This window comes from Pocillopora damicornis, chromosome 14 (genome assembly GCF_964200805.1).
Source record: "Pocillopora damicornis chromosome 14, jaPocDami1.2, whole genome shotgun sequence".
In the NCBI taxonomy this organism is placed as follows: domain Eukaryota; kingdom Metazoa; phylum Cnidaria; class Anthozoa; order Scleractinia; family Pocilloporidae; genus Pocillopora; species Pocillopora damicornis.
The window spans coordinates 2,034,600-2,052,524 of NC_142683.1; the positions used below are offsets into that span (position 1 = coordinate 2,034,600).

Consider the following 17,925-nt stretch of genomic DNA (forward strand, 5'->3'; position numbering starts at 1 on the left):
TTGCCAGTAATATAAACGACGCAATTTTAAATTGATTGTCGAAAGTAACCGCTTGACAGAATTACATTAGTTTTGCTTTGCTTCACCTTGTGACTGGCTAAGAACAGTAGCCCCATCCCAGAACCTATCACAACTTGTTCCCTCTCAGTTTTTTGCACTTGGGAAGTTACTTATCCTCCTTTTAGTTCTCGTTGGCTCTTAGTGGTATTCTCTATGGTGGCAATTGGCCATTCTGATTATTTTGGTCATGGTATAAAGTCAATTAAAGGGATAATTATAATTGCCAATTGCCAATCTACAGATTGTAGACTGTATAGACTGTACCTCCTCTCAGGGCTCCGTTAGGTGTGAAGTGGAGTTCTAAGTATTTTCCAAATCTGCTGGAGTTTTCATTGATCACTGTCTGTGCATTTCCCAAAGCTTCCATGAGGGGATTGACCTACAAAAATTTGCAACTTCTGATTAGGCAAAAGACATACAGTTTCCTTCAACCCTTTCATTCCCATGAGAGATCATGCCAGAAATTCTCATAACAATATCAAGACAATATCAAGCAGACAAGTGATGAGAAAAACGAAAAAATATCAATTAGAGGATTTTTAGTTCATCCAATACCATATTCTCTCAACAAACATAAGAACTGATAAGTAGAAAAACAAATGAGATTGTGGGATGGAAAGGGTTAAGTTGTGTACATGTAGGAACATTAGTAGTAGGGGGATGAACCTTTCAACTGCATTAAGGGATACACATGTAAATTCTCCTTAAAATGTCAATATACCATGCAGCTAACAAGTGATGTGAAAAAGGAAGCTGATCAATTGGAGGATATAGGATTTCTTCCAATGGTATAAAATAACATGTATTGCTCACCTGAAGGATCTTCTCTTCAAGTGTTCTGTTTCCAGCCTGATAAAAAAATTGTTTGTCACATGAATCATAAATAATAAATAAAAATCAAGAATCATTACCAATTGTTTTTTTTGAAACCGAGCACTTTGGTAAAGTTTTGATGAGAATGAGGGTAAACAATGGTACTTGTTACTATCATACTGTAGCAACAGTGAGTACCAACCTTTCCAAGTTCAGCTAAATGTCGCACAAGGTAGTCGGCTGACACTGTTTTGCCTGCTCCACTCTCCCCGCTAATCAAGCAACACTGCCAGGTGATTAAGAATAAAATGGAAATTTGAATAACGATCAGGATGCCAGTACTTGTGTAGCATTGAAATGGGCCATTTCCGAATTACCTTTAGCCTCTTTTTCAAAATGAGGCCCAGTGCTCAACCATTCATTTGAAAATGAGTTTAATTAACATTTGAATGGAAACTTATAATCAAGTGAAAGGATGAGCACTAACACTTGCTTTAAAATGAGGCCAAAGGTAATTTGGTATCAAAATTTTAATATAATTCTATTAAGAGTGAAATGTTATTATCTGGAACATCATGGAGATAACCTGAAACAGATTGAGACACCACAGGAAAGCTGTAGTAAGATGGCAGGTGGTCATCCAGGAGTAAAACTTAAACTTGGTTTTGATGTGACCTAACCAAAAGTGTATAATAATGTACATGAAAAAATCATGCACATCTGATTGGCTGAAAAGAAGTGCATTTTTCATGTAACATGAGTGCAAAGTTGGAACACAACAGCAAATTACAAATAGCACATGTATGCAGCCAAAATTTCAACTTGACTTTGTGTGATGCATTTGGCATGTAAATTATTAAGTACCAACATGCTTTCTTGTTCAATTTGGTGTAAAATTGCACTTGTAAATTTTTGAAAGACTACAAATTACACTCACCCCACAGGTTAGGGTTAGAGTTTGAAGCAAGTGCAATTTTGTCATCTTTGAAAAATTTACTTAATACGCTGATAATAAGCTTAGAGTGTATTTCAAACCTGAGGGTTCTTATTGTGTATCATAGCCTGGTGTGTCATATCAGCTACCATGAAAATATGAGGCGGCAAAGCACTCTTCTGGGAGTTTTTATACTTTTTTGCAATCTGGAAAAAGAACAAAATCTATATCAGTTTCAGTTGGTAAATATTTTGTGCACCAAAGGAGGCAGTGAATGGTCAAATCCAATGCTCGTCCTTCAGTGGAGACCCCAGTTTCAAAATCCTTCAGCAAGACTTAACATTTTCAGTTAAATATCATTACTGTTGACAGTAGCTGAACAAACTAATTGCACAATAAATAAGACTTTGACACTCACATATACAATAGAAGCTGACAAGATTTCAAGATCAGAAAAAAAGAAAAAGTTTACAAAACCCACATATTTTTCAAGGTACCTTACCATTTGAAGGCTCTTTGTAAATCATGTGTTGTGCTTTTATGCAAGCATGGCCAAGTTGTTTTCCAAAATGGCCACATCCATTGAAAACCATTTTCAAATGCTTGGATTATACTCTTTGGAGTCTCAAACCATGATAGTATATTTTTGAATGGTAGAGTTGAAAATAATATGGTTCCTTGAATATAGTTCTCCAAATATTAGAAAAGAAGACTGATACAAAATAATTAGCAGGAAGTTGAAAAACTGTAATGAAAAATTTCTGCACACTTACTTCTGGTTTGTACAGGTTGAGAGTCTGCAGCGGATTAACAGCTATAAGTATGTCACCAATGTACGTGTATATCTGATTATTTAGATATCTTTCCAGAAGATGGCTGAGAATAATGTCCTGTCCACAAAAGAAATGATACAATATCAAAAAATACAATCATGATACTCAAGTTTAAATTCTTGTCATCCCAAGTAGCACACAAGCCCTCAACATTGGGTTTTCTTCAAGCACAGGGCTCCAATCTGCAGTCACCATTTTCAATTGGTCATGACTGCAAGCTAAAAAAAATTTTGACAGCTAACATTGCTCTAAAATTGCAGAGGTGGCAACTTATGAATTCATGTGTTTTCTAACTAAAAACCACACAGATAAACTGGCACTCTATTAACCACTGCCATGTTTAAAAAGGTATTTTAACCTTATTTTTACATAAAATTTATTACAGATTAAATATCATTGTATAAACAACTATCAAGGTACACTGTACTACTGAAGAAATTTGTAAAGCAACCATTCATAATTTTCAAGTATCAAGATTTGATGTGTGAATCAATTGAACCTCCAGATTTACTCTTAAGTCTCTAAAGTCTTTGTGTGCCTGAGACATAATTCACAGTCATGTACATGTATGCATTCTGACACAAGAACACGGCATTGGCATAACCTGACTGACTACAAGTCCCACCAGTCTCCCACTTTCACACTTACTGTTGACAGCTTTGATCTAAAATATTGATCAAAGAAAGGCAATGATGACTGTTGTTTAACCCTTTTACTTCCATGAGTGACCAAGACAGAATTTCCCCTTACAATACTATTACAGTATCAAGCAGACAAGTGATGAGAATAAATAAAAAATATCAACTAGGGGATTATCAGTTGATCCAATGGCAAGTTCTCCTAACTCACATGATAAGAATTGTATCTCAGACAATAAGGAGAATTGGTAGTAAGATCTTGGGACGCACAAGACCTACCTCAGTCAGACTTCCTAACTCTGCTAGGTTATCAACCTGCTGCATCTGTTTGCTGCGTTGAGGCTTTTGCTTTTGCGCAGCTGAGGGACTGGTAAAAACATAAAAAAGTCTGTTAACTTTATCGTTTATTTTCAGTTTATTACTTTTACCCCCAAGAGTGACTGGCTTCTAATTTCTCCTTACAGTATCACCCTTGCATCAAATGAAAAGGTCATGAGAATAAAGGAAACGACCTCCAATGTGGGATGCTCCTGATTGTCAAACAAATTCTCCTTGTCAGTACCAGAGGAAATGTAAAGAAAAAAGTGTAGAGAATATGAAAACCAACATTATGGTATCAAGATTTTAAAATATAAGAACAGAAAGACACATACATAGTTTACACTGACCATTTAAAAAAAAATTTAAAAACATCTTTGGTAGTACACATTTTTTTAGGGTCAACCTCTGACAAAAGTGGACTCATAAAATTCAAGCTATTTCAATCTATATACTTCATTTTGGCTAATAGAAAATGAATTCCAGGTTGGCATGATTTTCAAATAATTAGGTTGTCCTCTGTTCCAGGAATATCACTAGAATCCTTAGACAAAGAAAATACAAATTAAACAAATCCAAACTGGTTTGAAATCATTCTGACCTTAAATTCTTAAACAACAAAAATTCATTTCACCCCATTCTTGCACAATAACATCAAATCAAAAGCTGATTATTAAAAATCGTTTTTGAGACAGATAAAATTTTGTATTCTTAGGATACATTTCATGAAACAAAATGGAGCCCTATCCTATTAATAATTAACAGTATGAGGTTCATTACTCCTTTGTATTAAATCTTTTAGTTATACCTTGGTAGCTCATCATGATCTCTCTCTTTCGTGGCTTCAACCATAATCCCATCTTGACCTTGGTACTGCCCATCCATCAAACTCATCAACTTTCTACGTAGCTGCAACATTTTTGCACCAAAGATTAAGCGCAAAAATTTTATCCTTGTCCTCTGTATTTCCTCATAATCACTGTGTTTCGATATCCTTTTTTATATCATCAAACTTAAGAACTAAAATCATATTTAAATTATGATTCAAATTATTAGTCTGGCTCATAATTAGTGATTGATCTGACTTGAGCTTTTGAAAATTTCCTAAGAATGGTGTTTTTTCACATATCTGATATGTGCATTCTTAATCATCCTCACAGTTATTCTGATTTGAAAATCTTGAAAAAATTTAGTTCAACCAGGTAGCTGCTATCTGTTTTAGGGTTAAAAAAAGAATTTTGTCATTAACTATTTATGAGAAAAACCTGCAATGTTATCAAACAAACCAAGTTTTACATCCTGCAAGTTTCATGCAGAGAAAAAATAAATTCAACAAAGAAAATATTGTGAAATTGTTGCTATTCAGGGTCTATTTGTCAATAATTACTGTACAGTTAGGAATGCTCTCAGATTTGCTAGGGATTAACAAACATGTCTCTGTTTCAAAATTTGTCTTGAAGTATAGGGCCAATATCAAATATATGTATGGTATAGTCACTGAATATACAAGCAACAGATTACTTGAATGAATTCTACAGAATACTCTGTTTTTCAGTTTGTTTTGACTGTTTTTCATTTGTTAAACCCCTTTTAACGAAACATGTTTAGCTGGTATGATTGAATAGGTATTAGTTGGTATAATTTTCTAACAATAAGTATTGTATATAATTATTAACTTACAGCATCTCTCTTGTCCGCTACCCAACTGACAAATACATGACTCAACATATCACTGGCATGAGCTCTAGCCTCGAAATCTTTAACCAGGCACCTAAAATAAGGAAATACAGACTAACTGTAACCATGTTACTTAATTATAACACAACAACTGTCCTGCCATGAAAATTATTTACAATAACAGGGCAGTCAGGAAAAAAAATCTTGCCTTACCTTGCAAGAATTACAAATGAAAAATAAACTTAATCCTTTCACCCCTTTGAGTAACTTACACTTGACTTCTTCATACAGTATTGCCACTGAATTGAAACATTCAAATGTGAGTTTGTTATGGGTCTTTGCTATGTGTTCTTGGCCAAGATACTTTACTCAGCACACCCTAACACCAATATACATATTCTCTATAATGCTCTTTGAGAGGGAGGGGGGAGGCTTTGTTTCGTACTCATCTGCATATCAACCAAAACAGCCACATAGCAAAACTGACAAGTTATTTCTGAATTACAGTAATACCAATTAAGATAAATACATGGCTTAGTAGGAAAAAATCTTACTTTGCAATAAAGTCTCTGTATTCATGCGACCACCTCTCTGGATTTTTCATAGACGGTGACTTGCTCCTAAAATAATTCAATCAATTGACTACTCTTCAGTAAGCATTTACTAAATTCAAACCATCAGTTCAGGTAATAGTGTAGGTAAAAGTAACCAAAGTATAATTTTAAATCATTCTGACTTTGATACATCTAGCTCTGAGTCTGATCCAAAAATTTAACACTACACGGATACCAACAACAAGTACACTTGTTTGTTTCAATCCCCATTTGAAGCAACCTTCCTGATATGCTGTCACATACCAATGCCACTTCGTAATTTAAATATATAAATCATTTATTATTTTCCAATGGAATTCTTTTATCAATGTAGCTGTTTCTCACTTTGTAAGAAAAAAACATCTGTATCTACCTTACAATTAACACTTCACTTGAGGAATAGAATGAATGAATAGAAATAAACTCACCTAGGAATTTTAAAAAGTGCTCGCATAGGATGTTGATCAGAGAGTGGCGTGGTTCCATCTGCAAGTTCAATAGCTGTAATTCCAAGAGACCAGATGTCACAGCGGACATCATAACTGTAGTCAAGCTGCTGCTCACAGGCAATGACTTCGGGGGCCATCCAAAATGGAGTACCTACTGATGAGTTGCGCCTCATTAGGATGTTTGATAGCTCAGCTGAAACACCTAAAGGAAATAAAATTTTCATTGATTTTTGACACAGCTAGATCCATTGTTCTCTAAAGTTACAAAAGGAAACAATTGAGTGATAGAAGTCTCTGATTAAATGAGAGACTGGCTGACTCACTCACTCACTGATCAAATTGACTGACTGACTGACTGACTGACTAACTAACTGACTGACTGGATGACTAACGGACTGACTGACTGACTAACTGACTAACTGACTAAGTGACTGACTGACTGACTGACTGATTATCTGACTGACTAACTAATTGACTGACTGACTAAATGACTGACTGGATGACTGACTGACTGACTAACTGACTGACTAAATGACTGACTGGATGACTGACTGACTGACTAACTGACTGACTAAATGACTGACTGGATGACTGACTGACTGACTAACTAATTGACTGACTGACTGACTAAATGACTGACTGGATGACTGACTGACTGACTAACTGACTGACTAAATGACTGACTGGATGACTGACTGACTGACTAACTGACTGACTAAATGACTGACTGGATGACTGACTGACTGACTAACTGACTGACTAAATGACTGACTGGATGACTGACTGACTGACTAACTAATTGACTGACTGACTGACTAAATGACTGACTGGATGACTGACTGACTGACTAACTGACTGACTAAATGACTGACTGGATGACTGACTGACTGACTAACTGACTGACTAAATGACTGACTGGATGACTGACTGACTGACTAACTGACTGACTAAATGACTGACTGATTGACTAACTAACTAACTAACTAACTGACCAGCTGACTAACTGACTGACTAGCTGACTAACTGACTGACTGACTAACTAATTGAATGACTAACTGACTGGCTGGCTGAATAACTGACTGACTAGCTGACTAACTGACTGGCTGAATGACTGTTTCACTGACTGCAAAACCAATTGCCTGCCTGTCTGTCTGACCGATTGACTGACTTCCAAACCAGTTGACTGGCCAACAGATCAACTGACTGTCTAATTGACTGATTAATTGATTGATTGATTGATCAACACCACTAACCAAAGTCAATTAATCTGATTTCAGCTCTGTTTGTTAACATCACATTAGGGCCTTTGATGTCTCTGTGCATCACATTATGCCTATGAAGATGTTCGATTCCCTGGAAAAAGAAAATGTGAATCCATAAATGTAACACCTGATCAGTTTGCAAAGCTCATCAGAGAGGCAAGAAAACAAGCATTTATTTTCACTTAAAACAAGTCACCCTAAAAGAAAACAATAATTGAAAGTTAGAGCACCTAGAAACAGGTTATGTCTTATTTACCATCAACCTCAACTCTCAAGATCTGATTGTAAATTCTTCCTTCTAACTGCTACACATATCCTTATAAATTAGTTACTAGAATTTGGAGATTTTTAAACCTAATAATTCTGAGTATTCTCATTTATGTTTTCTGGATAATGTATATAATGGATATTATAGGGCGAAGTTACCTATTAATCACTTCTGGGAGTTAACGGGCTAATTACTAACAACAGAAATATATTTCTCAAAAAAAACTTCTAATAACCTTTAGAGTTTCATAGAGGATGTAGGCTATCAGGTCTTCTTCAAGATATTTTCCCTTCTTCCTCAAGCTTTTCACAAGGTTTGTCACTGATCCGCCGCGGCACAGCTACAGAGTATTAAATATTAAAGGTGTTATATGGTTATATAGATCAGCCACTGAGCCAAGTGGATTATTTTACCAGAGTCAGCCATCTAGACTGTGATTGTTTTGATTGATATGCAGGTGAGTATGAAACAAAGCCTCCCCCCTCCCTCTCAAAGAGCAGTATAGAGAATATCTATAATGGTGTTAGGGTGTACTGAGTTAAGTATCTTGGCCATGAATCCATAACAAAGACCCATAACAAACTCACATTTGAATGTTTCAATTCAAAGTTTGGTAACTAAGACCAAACCAGCTACTAGGGTTGAACTAATTTCATTACTTAAAGTATCCAAAGTCTCAATCTCAGGGGATAAGATAACTGCATGATTTTAAATATAAGGTAAAAATTGTTCTGAGACTCTTTTCTGTCTGTGATGCTGTGATGACATGAAAAAGAATAAAATATATATTTTTTATTATTTTTTAGGCGAATTATTCTTGGCCTTCCCTAGATTTCCCAGTTCAACATATAAAATAACATCATGTCTGATTGCAAAATTTTGATTTCTGTTCCTTTGTAAAATTCCAGAAACTTTTAAGTTTCCAAATTTCTTTTGGAATATGAAAATAAGCTGTGTTCATGATGTCTTTGACAGTTTCTCGCAAAATGATAAAATCACGATGTATTTGTTTTCCTTTGGTATGATAATTTATTCACAAACAGGAAAACCTCAAGACATTAACTTGTATACGTTATAAAAACTCTCTCGACAAAATTTTTACGAGATTTTCCACTAACGATAGTAGCTGTCAAAGGAATCAGAGCATTAAGCAAGATCTAAATTGTAATCCGACGGTCGTTTTCTCCTTAATTACGAGCTTGTTCGATACCCTGGCCGCTAATTGAACTATTCAGTCTGGCTACCGGTATGCGTTCTACATAATTATTCATTTATTTTACACTATTTTTGCTAACGAGTCGGATCCACATAAAAGCAAAATTACTGCATTCTTCAGGGAAAAAAAATGGGTGAGAAACTGTTAAATTACCTCTAAAATATATCTAATTACTGTACACTAATTTTCAATGCAATATTAAGTACAAACCTCCATCACTAGCCATAATTGATCATGTCGTTTCGTATCGACGTTCATGAAAGCGCCATGAAATTCAGCGATGTTTGAATGAGTAGAATACTTTGACAAGATATCCAGCTCTGGAAGAACTTCTTCAATTTTCTCGTGAATAGAATCTATAACCTTCGCCGCTGCTATTTCGCCCGAAATTTTGTTCCTTGCTGTGAAAACCTCTCCATAAGTACCTTCCCCGATCCTATCAACCAATTCCCAATCCGTCGGCGGACCGAGTTCTTTAAGACTATCGGCGCTCTTTCCCATCATAGCTGCAAATTAAAGAATGATAGTACGATAATTCGAACTCGACCGGCTTTGAATCGCAAATAATAATTAAAAAATAGCCATTTCTAATCTCACCATAAAGCTGTTCTTCACGCGCGAATGAAAACCCAACCATAGCTTGCAAATCTGTACTTAAAACCGCGGAAAATAAGCAAAAAGCGACCCAGGAAAGGTATTCTGTTCGTTAATTGAGTTTATCGCCCGGGAAGGGTCCATCTTCGAGATAAATTATCAACAGCCATCTTGCAAATCGTAAAAAATCGCACAGCTGTGAGAGATGAATGTAGTTTCATGCAACGATGAGTTCCCACGGTTCAATACTCTACCAATTACACTCAGCTGCGAATGAACAATAACGCTCTGCAGTTGCCCATGGCATCATTTAAATCACTTCACATCAAATGTCAGGGAAAAATGGACCCGAAAGTGCAGCCTACAGCTCATAAATTCTAAATTCAGACGAGCCGGCAATTACAGACAAACTGTGTTGATATTGAAAATAATGTAATTTCGCGGCGTCCCTAAAAAGTAGAGCCCAGTCTCTTTGAAATTTTGCGCCTTCATAAGGATTAGAGAACACGTTTTGCGTTCACCCGCACAAAAATCTTCAACTATTTCACTTGAATTATCGATAGAACAGTCTTCGAAAGCGATATTTAGGAAACGTGGTTGTTCTATTTTCATTCATATTCAATATCTAAGTTTTCCGGTCTTATTACGTAAAATTTGAAAGGATGGTTACGTACAAAGGTGAAAAATTTAACGACATTTTAACTTAGAAAAACTTTGTAGTCTTTCCTATATTCGTAAATTAAATTCATCTGGAGAAGTAGCATTTCATTGTATTAAAAATACGTTAACGGCAGGGTTAGGACAGTTATTTGTATCTTACGGCCCACTGCCGAGAAATAACTTTTTTTTTTCTAACGCCGTCATGTCGCGTCAGTATAAGTGATATCAATACAAGAGAACATATACTTATTCTCTTGGCAATATGTCATATTGGTCTTCCAAATTCTCTTCCCGAATCGTTTTCTCTTTTTTTTTTTTTCTGTACTTATGTTTTAGTGGCATAATATCATGATTTTGGCTAGGAAATAAGAACAACACCGATGGAAAACCAAAATAAACAAAACAAACTGATAAAACACGAATTTGCTGCAACAAAGTCAAAATTTATAATTATTCTTCCACAATATGCCGATATAAAGGACATAGAATCACTCTGAAGCAAGAACTTTTAAATGCTTCATTTTCAGCAAGGAAAAACCAAGCAATATTAGGTAATCCCTACGGCGCTAATTCGTACACTTACAGAAATTTCAAGTAAATCATTTGAAACCGTTCAAAGTTGGTCCAAATCGCACGATTTTAAGAGATTGAAGACAAGAGTAAACCACATGTGCAATAGTCTGTTTTCGACAGACTCAATTAGGCTGTTTCAAGCTTCTCGATTACTGTATATGCCACGTGTATGTCCATAAATAATCTTTGTGTTCATCGACCGAGTGTACATAAAAGTCATTACGTTTTCCCTTTGCCAAAAGTCATGAAAGGAAACCAGTCTAAAAAGCAAACATAAACGATGCCGTCCACGTTTACGTCATATGGTGTTCTTAGCTATTTCCTAGTGCCCATCATAAGATTTACATATATCATCAATGACAAAACCATTTTTCCTTGATGAATCTTACTTTAAAACCCGTGTCATCTCTTCTTCTCAGAGAACATCACAAGTATGCAATAATTGCAAATGTCAGGGCTTAAAATCTCTTTAAAGCTGATTCTAGAAGTATTTCAGTCGCTTAAGACGTAAATATACACGCACGGAGACAGCGAAATGCTGGAAAAAGCCACCGGAAAAAATTTCTTTCGCACGCTTTACTCGGGTTTTTAAAAGGTTGTGTCATACGAACGAACTTGATGAAAATGGAACTGGATAATGTTGTCAGTAAAACGATATTGCATCGGCAATATATATAAATTATTGGCAGAAACAGAACAATTTCAAAAACAAAAATCGTTCCAGCTATTCCGCAGTCGTGGAAGAAGAAAGAAAAATAGGAAAAAAGATTAAAAAAAAAAAAAGACACCCGTGTGTTTTTTTCGTGTGTGCGTAATTATTTCTTACCTTGTATTAAATACATGGACATTATTTCCCAGCAAGGCTTTGGGGGGTCATTTAACAGTTCCACTGCTCAATAGAATTCTTTTCAAATATTTTGGGTAACTTTGGGATTAAAACAGTTTATCGACAAAATATTTCACCCAGGGAGTCTTTCTTGTATCTGCGCGTGATCACAGTTCAAAAGTAGAGTAGGCGTCCTCTTATCGCTTGATAAAAATATCATATGCATACTATAAAAATTTCATGCGCTACTATGTCCCGATCTTCACAATAAATGCCCGTCAAACTGAGTTAATGCATAGTGGTTCAAGTTTTCCTTGTCGAAAGTATCAATGCAGCCGTTAAGTTAAATAATTAATCAACAGTTAATGGCGTTTTCAACTCTTTGTTGGACGAGAAGCGATCATTTGCATATAAAAAACACCACTAAAAAATTTGAGATTGCCGCTCGATAACTTTTCAATAAAACAATGACTCTTTTAAAACTATATTTTAGAGAGAAGGTTTAAACATAAGTCATTTCAAGGTAAACAAGAGAAACCCATTCGGTTTCAATCGACGAAGTCTCAGCAAAGACATAGAGCGAAACCTCTACGCACCTAACTTAACCCTTTATTCAACCGCAAATGACTGCTCTTTGGCAGGTATGTTCAATTCACTTACGTTTCTCAGTAGCCGGTCCAATGTAGCTGAACTTGTCGGCTCCCGAGGAAGCACCTTGTTGTTCTTCCATGCTTTTAGAATCATCTTCCCTGTGCTTACTTTTTCGCTTCGGCATGGCTACTTATTAAGCAGTGTCAGACATCTTGAATGAAAGTAGAATTTGTTGGAAAGTTACAATTTGGAATGACTAAAAACCGCAAGAGTTAAGGAACCTAGCTACAAATCTGTCGACCACTTTATAAGAGTATAACTTGAATTCACTTGGAAACTGCATCACTATTGTGAGACAACTTCTTTGCGACTAACTAAAGTCCGATTCGACTCGATGATTGAAACATACCCTGTTTAAACTGTTTAGTTTACATCCCTACTGCGCTCGCCTTGAGAGTTGCTAATCACAATTAGCTAATCGTCCAACGAAAACCCGCATCTTTAACCCTTTGTATACCAAGGGGGGTGGTATTTAAATCTCCCCGTTCAAAACGTCCAAATCACAAAAAGCCTCAAAATTCGCCCAAAAACAAGCTCGATGGAAGAAATCCTCGAAAAAACTAATTAACGACTTTATGTAATTTACATTGAAATGTAGTATTAGTTTCCAGCCCCTCAAAGTGCTCTTTTCAGGCCGCCCGAATGGGGTCTGTATTTAAGTGGCCATATATGGCCACTTGGTACGCAAAGGGTTAAAAATATCATTCATAATTTAAGACGTTAAGACTTGAAGATGATTGATATCCATGTATATCGGTTGCCATAGAATTTCAGGTATTACACGAAGTTACAAAGACCAAATTTAAAGGCTCATGCTAACACATATCTCGGTACATGTTTTCCAGAGTATATGATCGATAAATAAGTATTTGAAAACAAAGCCATTAACTCATCGCTTCGTAACAAGTCAACATCACTTAGAAGTTAGATTGAAAGCTCACTAATTTTAGCAATGATCTATCATGTTTAAAAACATAACATACATTGATAAAATGGCCGAAGTTTCTTTAATTTACAGCCGACTAAGACAATTTTTGGAAAGCCAAAAATAAATTTTTAATGAAAATAGAACACAGAAAAGAAAAGGAGCTAGAAAATTCTCAGAATTTTGACAGTGAGATTGCGGTGCTATTACATAAGTTTTTCCTCTCTAATTCAACATAAAAAAAAGAAGAAAAAAAGAATAATATTCACAAATGTAATATCAAAGTAAGTACCGTTCGAATGATTTTACAAGAATTGATCCCCGTCTGAGGTTGACATCTGTCTGAGGTAGAGGTTTAGTCATTAGACGAAAAATATTCAAATATATTAGCGATTAAGTTAAGACTCTTTTTCAACATTTACGACTGCTTTCGAGCAAGTAGGGTAGTAGAGTACGACAATTTTTTTTTCAAAAAAGACTGACAGATGACAGAAAAAAACACACAAATCTGTGAATTGGGTTGCTCAAAAACTTCCTTTTCAGAATAATTCGCGGAAAGTTTTGAATAGCGCGCGGGAATTTTAACGCCATCTCCGCGTGCATTCTTTCCATACCGATGTATGTGACGTCACCCGCGAACTGACATCGAGCTCGAGAGATCTTGAGCAATAATTGTTGCCAAGTTGTGTGGCGTTTCCGGAGTAAATCTTGATACTTCAGCTGTTTAAGCCATGTCACAGCTTCATCAAGAAGCCTTACGAAGACAACATGTCGTTGATAAAAGAAATGTTGACGATTTGTCTTGGTTGGTGAGTACAAACAGTCAATTACGAGCTTCAGTACTTTTTGAGATGAACTACCAAAAGATAATCTCTAGTTCGGAGGTACAAAATACATGACATGTTTCAGGCCAGAGGAAACAGTGATTTTGCGCTTGTTGCTGATTTTGTTACGTCTTTTTTGCAGATAAATGCAAAGCTGAACCATAATTCTTAGGATTACATTTCTCTCTCAAAATTACAAGCGTTTGTGTAGGACAATGCACGGATTACATGAAAAACTTCAATGATTGTTTTATGAGTGCGTTGCAAACTTTGTGCATGTGATGTAAGTCTGATGAATTCAACTAGTAACGTAGTTGTTACGTCTTTAAATTCTACAAATTGCCTTTCGCTGCGACTGAAAAAAAACTTAATTACTTTCAAATTACAGGGAAATCTTGTATATTTGCATTCTGATAAGCATGATTGACTGTCACCGCTAGCGTTAAGTTGTAGCATAGTGTTGACAGCACAGACAATTTTAATTGCAAATACTCAGTCCAGGGAGTATCTCTCTACTCAAGGGTTTTCTGTAATTGAGTAAATAAACATTGTTTGCTATCTCTTCTCAACTTTTTCTTACTTTGAAAGTTATTCTACTACAAGCTTTACACAGATAAATTAAAGTGATAAATTTGGTTTTATCAGCTGATAATGTAAATTGGCTACCGTAAAGAGTTTCAAAGCTGAGCTTTCAAGTGTTAGTCCTTCGTCAGAGCGACTGAGTCGAGGTTCTTTACTTGATGATCATTTCCTTTATTCTCATGACCTCAATGTGTGATTCAGAGGTGGTGTTGTAGTGAGAAATTAGATGCTGATCACTTTTAAGAGTCAAAGGGTTAATCACTCGTAGAGTATTGAATGTGTGTGTGAAGTAAAGGGAGAATGATAGAGTACAGAATAGCTCCTCTATATCTGAGTTTTTATTTGTATTTGTTCTATAACCAAGGCTATTAAAATTTAGCCAGATAGTTCTATGAAGTAGACAAAGAATGCTCTGATCTTCAATCTCTTATGAACATGCTGTATCCACTTGTTCCCTTTCAGTTGCCGAAGGACAGAAGCAGTCAAAACCTACACAGTCCTTTCAGTTCTGGCATGAGAAGTATTAACAGTCCAAACTCTTTGCACCATGGTTTAGCCATGGGCAGTAGTCCTGGCTCCAGGAGCAAGGAAGTTGTTATCACCGACCCTTACTTAGATGCAATAACCAAAGAAACAAAAGCAAGAACTCAGAATAGATTTTCGGTAAGTCTAGTCAACAAAGTTGTGAAGGCAGTGCTGGGCATCACTTTCATATGCAAAATTCAATTGTCAAGCTTGACACAAAATTTAAGAAGTTTTTGTCAAGCAATTTAGTAAATATGTCAACCATTGTGATAGTTCTGTGGTTGTTTATAGTAATTATGGAAGGATCACATTTCTGCACATACTTAAGTTAAAAGTAACTGAGGTTGAGATACTGTGAATTAACTTTGAGTTTGAGAAATAACATAAGAAAGACATATAAGAATTTTATGCTATAGACCATTTAGAAAATCTTGTTGCTATTTTATCTCAAGTCAACAGATTACATGATGCAGTGGTGAAGAAAACAGGGCAGACAGTGATACAAAGGATGTTATTAATGGTGTTGTTTTCTGGCATATAACTTCAGACTCCAGTCCAGTTGAAAGAGTTTGCACATTTTGTGTTAAGTTGATTGTCAAAAACCTTAACCCTATGAGACTGCTTGTTACTTTAGTGTGATTTGAAAAGAGCATTCAGGAAATTGCACTGCAAATATAACAGAATTTTGTGGAGCATCGTAACACAAAGATCTAATTTTTGTAACATGTATGTCACGTTTCATTAGCTTTAAATTTTGTAAATATCCTGAACTGATACTCTCAGTTAATGAAGTGTTTTATTATTTGAAAAAAAAAATTGAGAAAGAGTGAGTGTGTTATTATATACTTTATTTTGAATTTATTTTTGTTTCTCTGAGAAAAATAAAGGAATTTTTCCCTTCAGAATGTGTTTCCTGATGTGCTTAGCCATTCAAAATAGCTTATCACTAATAGCTCTATTACACTGTGGCAAAAACTTGCATGTAAATGTAATATATGGCAAAAAATAACTGAGTCACATTGTTATTAATTTTATTCATAGTTATTTATTTAATTATTGAGACATTTTGTCAGCAACATACTTCAATTAATTTTCTCATTTTGAAGAAAAGGATAAGAGTTGAATAACAATAATTTTTTTAATTGCATTCATGAGACACATCAGCTTTCTTTGGTATTTAACTGGATGAAGTGAAGTGTGCAGAAAGTCTTACTTTAACAGTCTATAACAGAGATGTCAACAACTTTGAAAGTTTTTAAAATTCTTAAGTTTCAGATCACAGAATGCCAGCTAGAACAAAAGAAATGAGATAAAATGGTTGAAAATTACTGAACAAATTTACCATTTGAACTCACATATGCAAAGCAGTCTTGCATAAAACAATAGGAAAGAAAAATATAGTTGCCACCAAACATGAACATTTTTTTGTTTATAACGAGTTGACACCCAGAAACTAACCCTACGATATAATTCATTTCTCTGGTTAGATTCAATTTTAAAAGCTCTACTGCTTCCTTGGTTGTTGAATGTGCATTGCTGCAGTCTTTCCTGCGCCACCTGCTGGTCGTTTTTCATGTTGTGGCATGGGCTTCTCATGAGCCACCTTAATAGCATCTGCCTTAAAATCTGCATTCCCCTTTGTCAATACCCCTGAAACAATAACTTTCTGATCAGAGGCCCTGAAATAAAATTTGACAATTGTTAATTCATTTCATCAACAAGTGAGTACTACATATCTTTCAAGCAATATAACAAAATAGGGAAAAGTAGACAAGAATTCTGTACACTTTTCTAAATCAAAGTAGTCAGTCTGGCTATGAAAATCGAAACATATCAGACACATAGCCTCAGCTGAACAAATTTTAGCTTCTTGAAGAAACATGTCTGCTAAATGCTCCAAAACTCAAAACTACTCTTTAAGTTCTTAGCGAGATATTTGCCGTAAACTTTAAAATATTTATCATCATGGCTATAATTAACTGTAACGCAACACAACAACAATTTGGCAGAATAGTCACGCAACAAAAGTGAAACACGGCACGTGGGGAAGGGACAGAGAGCGCTCGAGTTAAAATTCGCAAGAATTTTTTCACAACCTTTAAAAATCCTTTTCTCGGAACAATGAAATGAATTATGCATAGTTGAAACGTTAAAATTGTTGGTGAAAGTTGTACGGTGTACGCAAAACCTCGGAAATTATTCGTTACACGTATTTGTACATGAGATGACGAAACTTGTACACACATATGGGGACTCACTTTTCTTTAGGCTCTGCAAATTCTTCCTCCTCGGCTTTCTCCTCAGGTGTTGGTGCTGGATGCTGAGATTGATGATGCTTTGAAGTTATTCTCATTCCTCCTGCTTTAACTACAAAGATTTTAAAAACAAAATATATGATAATTAGCGAATTTTAGCGACCGTCTCTTTTCATGTACGCGACCCAATAACAAATTTGTTTTCAGAAGAAAGTTTTCAACAGACCTGCTGGCGGATGACCAGCTTTTAATTCTTTATCTTTATCTTTCGGAGGTGACGACATAGTGAATAAAGACAAATTTGAACTCCTCGTTTATAATTTAGTTTGCGTGAAATGTCCGTGCATTAGCGAACCCAAATAAAATTACGCGAAGAACTGACCAGCTGAGCTTAATCACGAGGGAGTTTATGCGATTTGTGATTGGTCCTTTCATGTTGCACATGTGAC

General features: G+C 35.5%; 3 protein-coding genes across 7 annotated transcripts in view; 1 reads left to right on the plus strand and 2 right to left on the minus strand.

Moving 5' to 3' along the window:
* LOC113666774 (myosin-IIIb-like) overlaps window positions 1-12,793 on the minus strand; it is a 33,451-nt gene extending 20,658 nt beyond the window's left edge. The window contains exons 1-15 of one of the 4 annotated variants that reach the window (XM_089193724.1): window positions 12,715-12,793; window positions 12,375-12,516; window positions 9,272-9,567; window positions 8,081-8,185; window positions 7,569-7,668; window positions 6,295-6,517; window positions 5,828-5,893; window positions 5,277-5,367; window positions 4,405-4,505; window positions 3,558-3,645; window positions 2,581-2,697; window positions 1,909-2,013; window positions 1,076-1,159; window positions 874-909; window positions 325-439 (exon numbers count right to left, since the gene is read on the minus strand). In XM_089193724.1, the coding sequence (XP_089049850.1) occupies window positions 325-439; window positions 874-909; window positions 1,076-1,159; window positions 1,909-2,013; window positions 2,581-2,697; window positions 3,558-3,645; window positions 4,405-4,505; window positions 5,277-5,367; window positions 5,828-5,893; window positions 6,295-6,517; window positions 7,569-7,668; window positions 8,081-8,185; window positions 9,272-9,567; window positions 12,375-12,489 (1,642 nt within the window). In that variant the 5' untranslated portion in view covers window positions 12,490-12,516; window positions 12,715-12,793. Of the gene's footprint in view, window positions 1-324; window positions 440-873; window positions 910-1,075; window positions 1,160-1,908; window positions 2,014-2,580; window positions 2,698-3,557; window positions 3,646-4,404; window positions 4,506-5,276; window positions 5,368-5,827; window positions 5,894-6,294; window positions 6,518-7,568; window positions 7,669-8,080; window positions 8,186-9,271; window positions 9,568-9,658; window positions 10,261-11,714; window positions 11,886-12,374 lie in introns of those variants that run through there. The other 3 variants (XM_089193725.1, XM_089193727.1, XM_089193726.1) reach the window with 3 other exon arrangements.
* Window positions 12,216-16,123, plus strand: LOC113666779 (uncharacterized). 2 transcript variants are annotated; one of them, XM_089193734.1, is made up of 3 exons: window positions 12,216-12,355; window positions 15,159-15,359; window positions 15,674-16,123. In XM_089193734.1, exons 1-3 carry the CDS (start codon window positions 12,338-12,340, stop codon window positions 15,698-15,700), a joined length of 246 nt encoding a protein of 81 aa, XP_089049860.1. In that variant the 5' UTR covers window positions 12,216-12,337; the 3' UTR covers window positions 15,701-16,123. The 2 variants fall into 2 exon arrangements, with proteins under 2 accessions (XP_089049860.1, XP_027038368.2); XM_027182567.2 differs by lacking the exon at window positions 12,216-12,355 and adding an exon at window positions 13,923-14,099.
* Window positions 16,124-16,235: 112 nt separating this feature from the next.
* Window positions 16,236-17,895, minus strand: LOC113666777 (death-associated protein 1 homolog). The gene is made up of 3 exons (XM_027182566.2): window positions 17,703-17,895; window positions 17,480-17,588; window positions 16,236-16,900 (listed from the first exon to the last, which is right to left on the minus strand). The coding sequence occupies exons 1-3, from the start codon at window positions 17,758-17,760 to the stop codon at window positions 16,726-16,728; spliced, it is 342 nt and encodes a 113-aa protein (XP_027038367.1). The 5' UTR covers window positions 17,761-17,895; the 3' UTR covers window positions 16,236-16,725.
* Window positions 17,896-17,925: the final 30 nt, after the last annotated feature.

Excerpts from the sequence above, each read along its gene's own strand:
- LOC113666779 (XM_027182567.2), top strand. The coding sequence starts at position 14,022 with ATGTCACAGCTTCATCAAGAAGCCTTACGAAGACAACATGTCGTTGAT. Across the intron at positions 14,100-15,158 it reads TTGACGATTTGTCTTGGTTG|TTGCCGAAGGACAGAAGCAG; the intron begins GTGAGTACAAAC and ends GTTCCCTTTCAG. Across the intron at positions 15,360-15,673 it reads GAACTCAGAATAGATTTTCG|TCAACAGATTACATGATGCA; the intron begins GTAAGTCTAGTC and ends TTTTATCTCAAG.
- LOC113666777 (XM_027182566.2), bottom strand. The coding sequence starts at position 17,760 with ATGTCGTCACCTCCGAAAGATAAAGATAAAGAATTAAAAGCTGGTCAT. Across the intron at positions 17,589-17,702 it reads AGCTGGTCATCCGCCAGCAG|TTAAAGCAGGAGGAATGAGA; the intron begins GTCTGTTGAAAA and ends AAATCTTTGTAG. Across the intron at positions 16,901-17,479 it reads TTTGCAGAGCCTAAAGAAAA|GGCCTCTGATCAGAAAGTTA; the intron begins GTGAGTCCCCAT and ends ATTTTATTTCAG.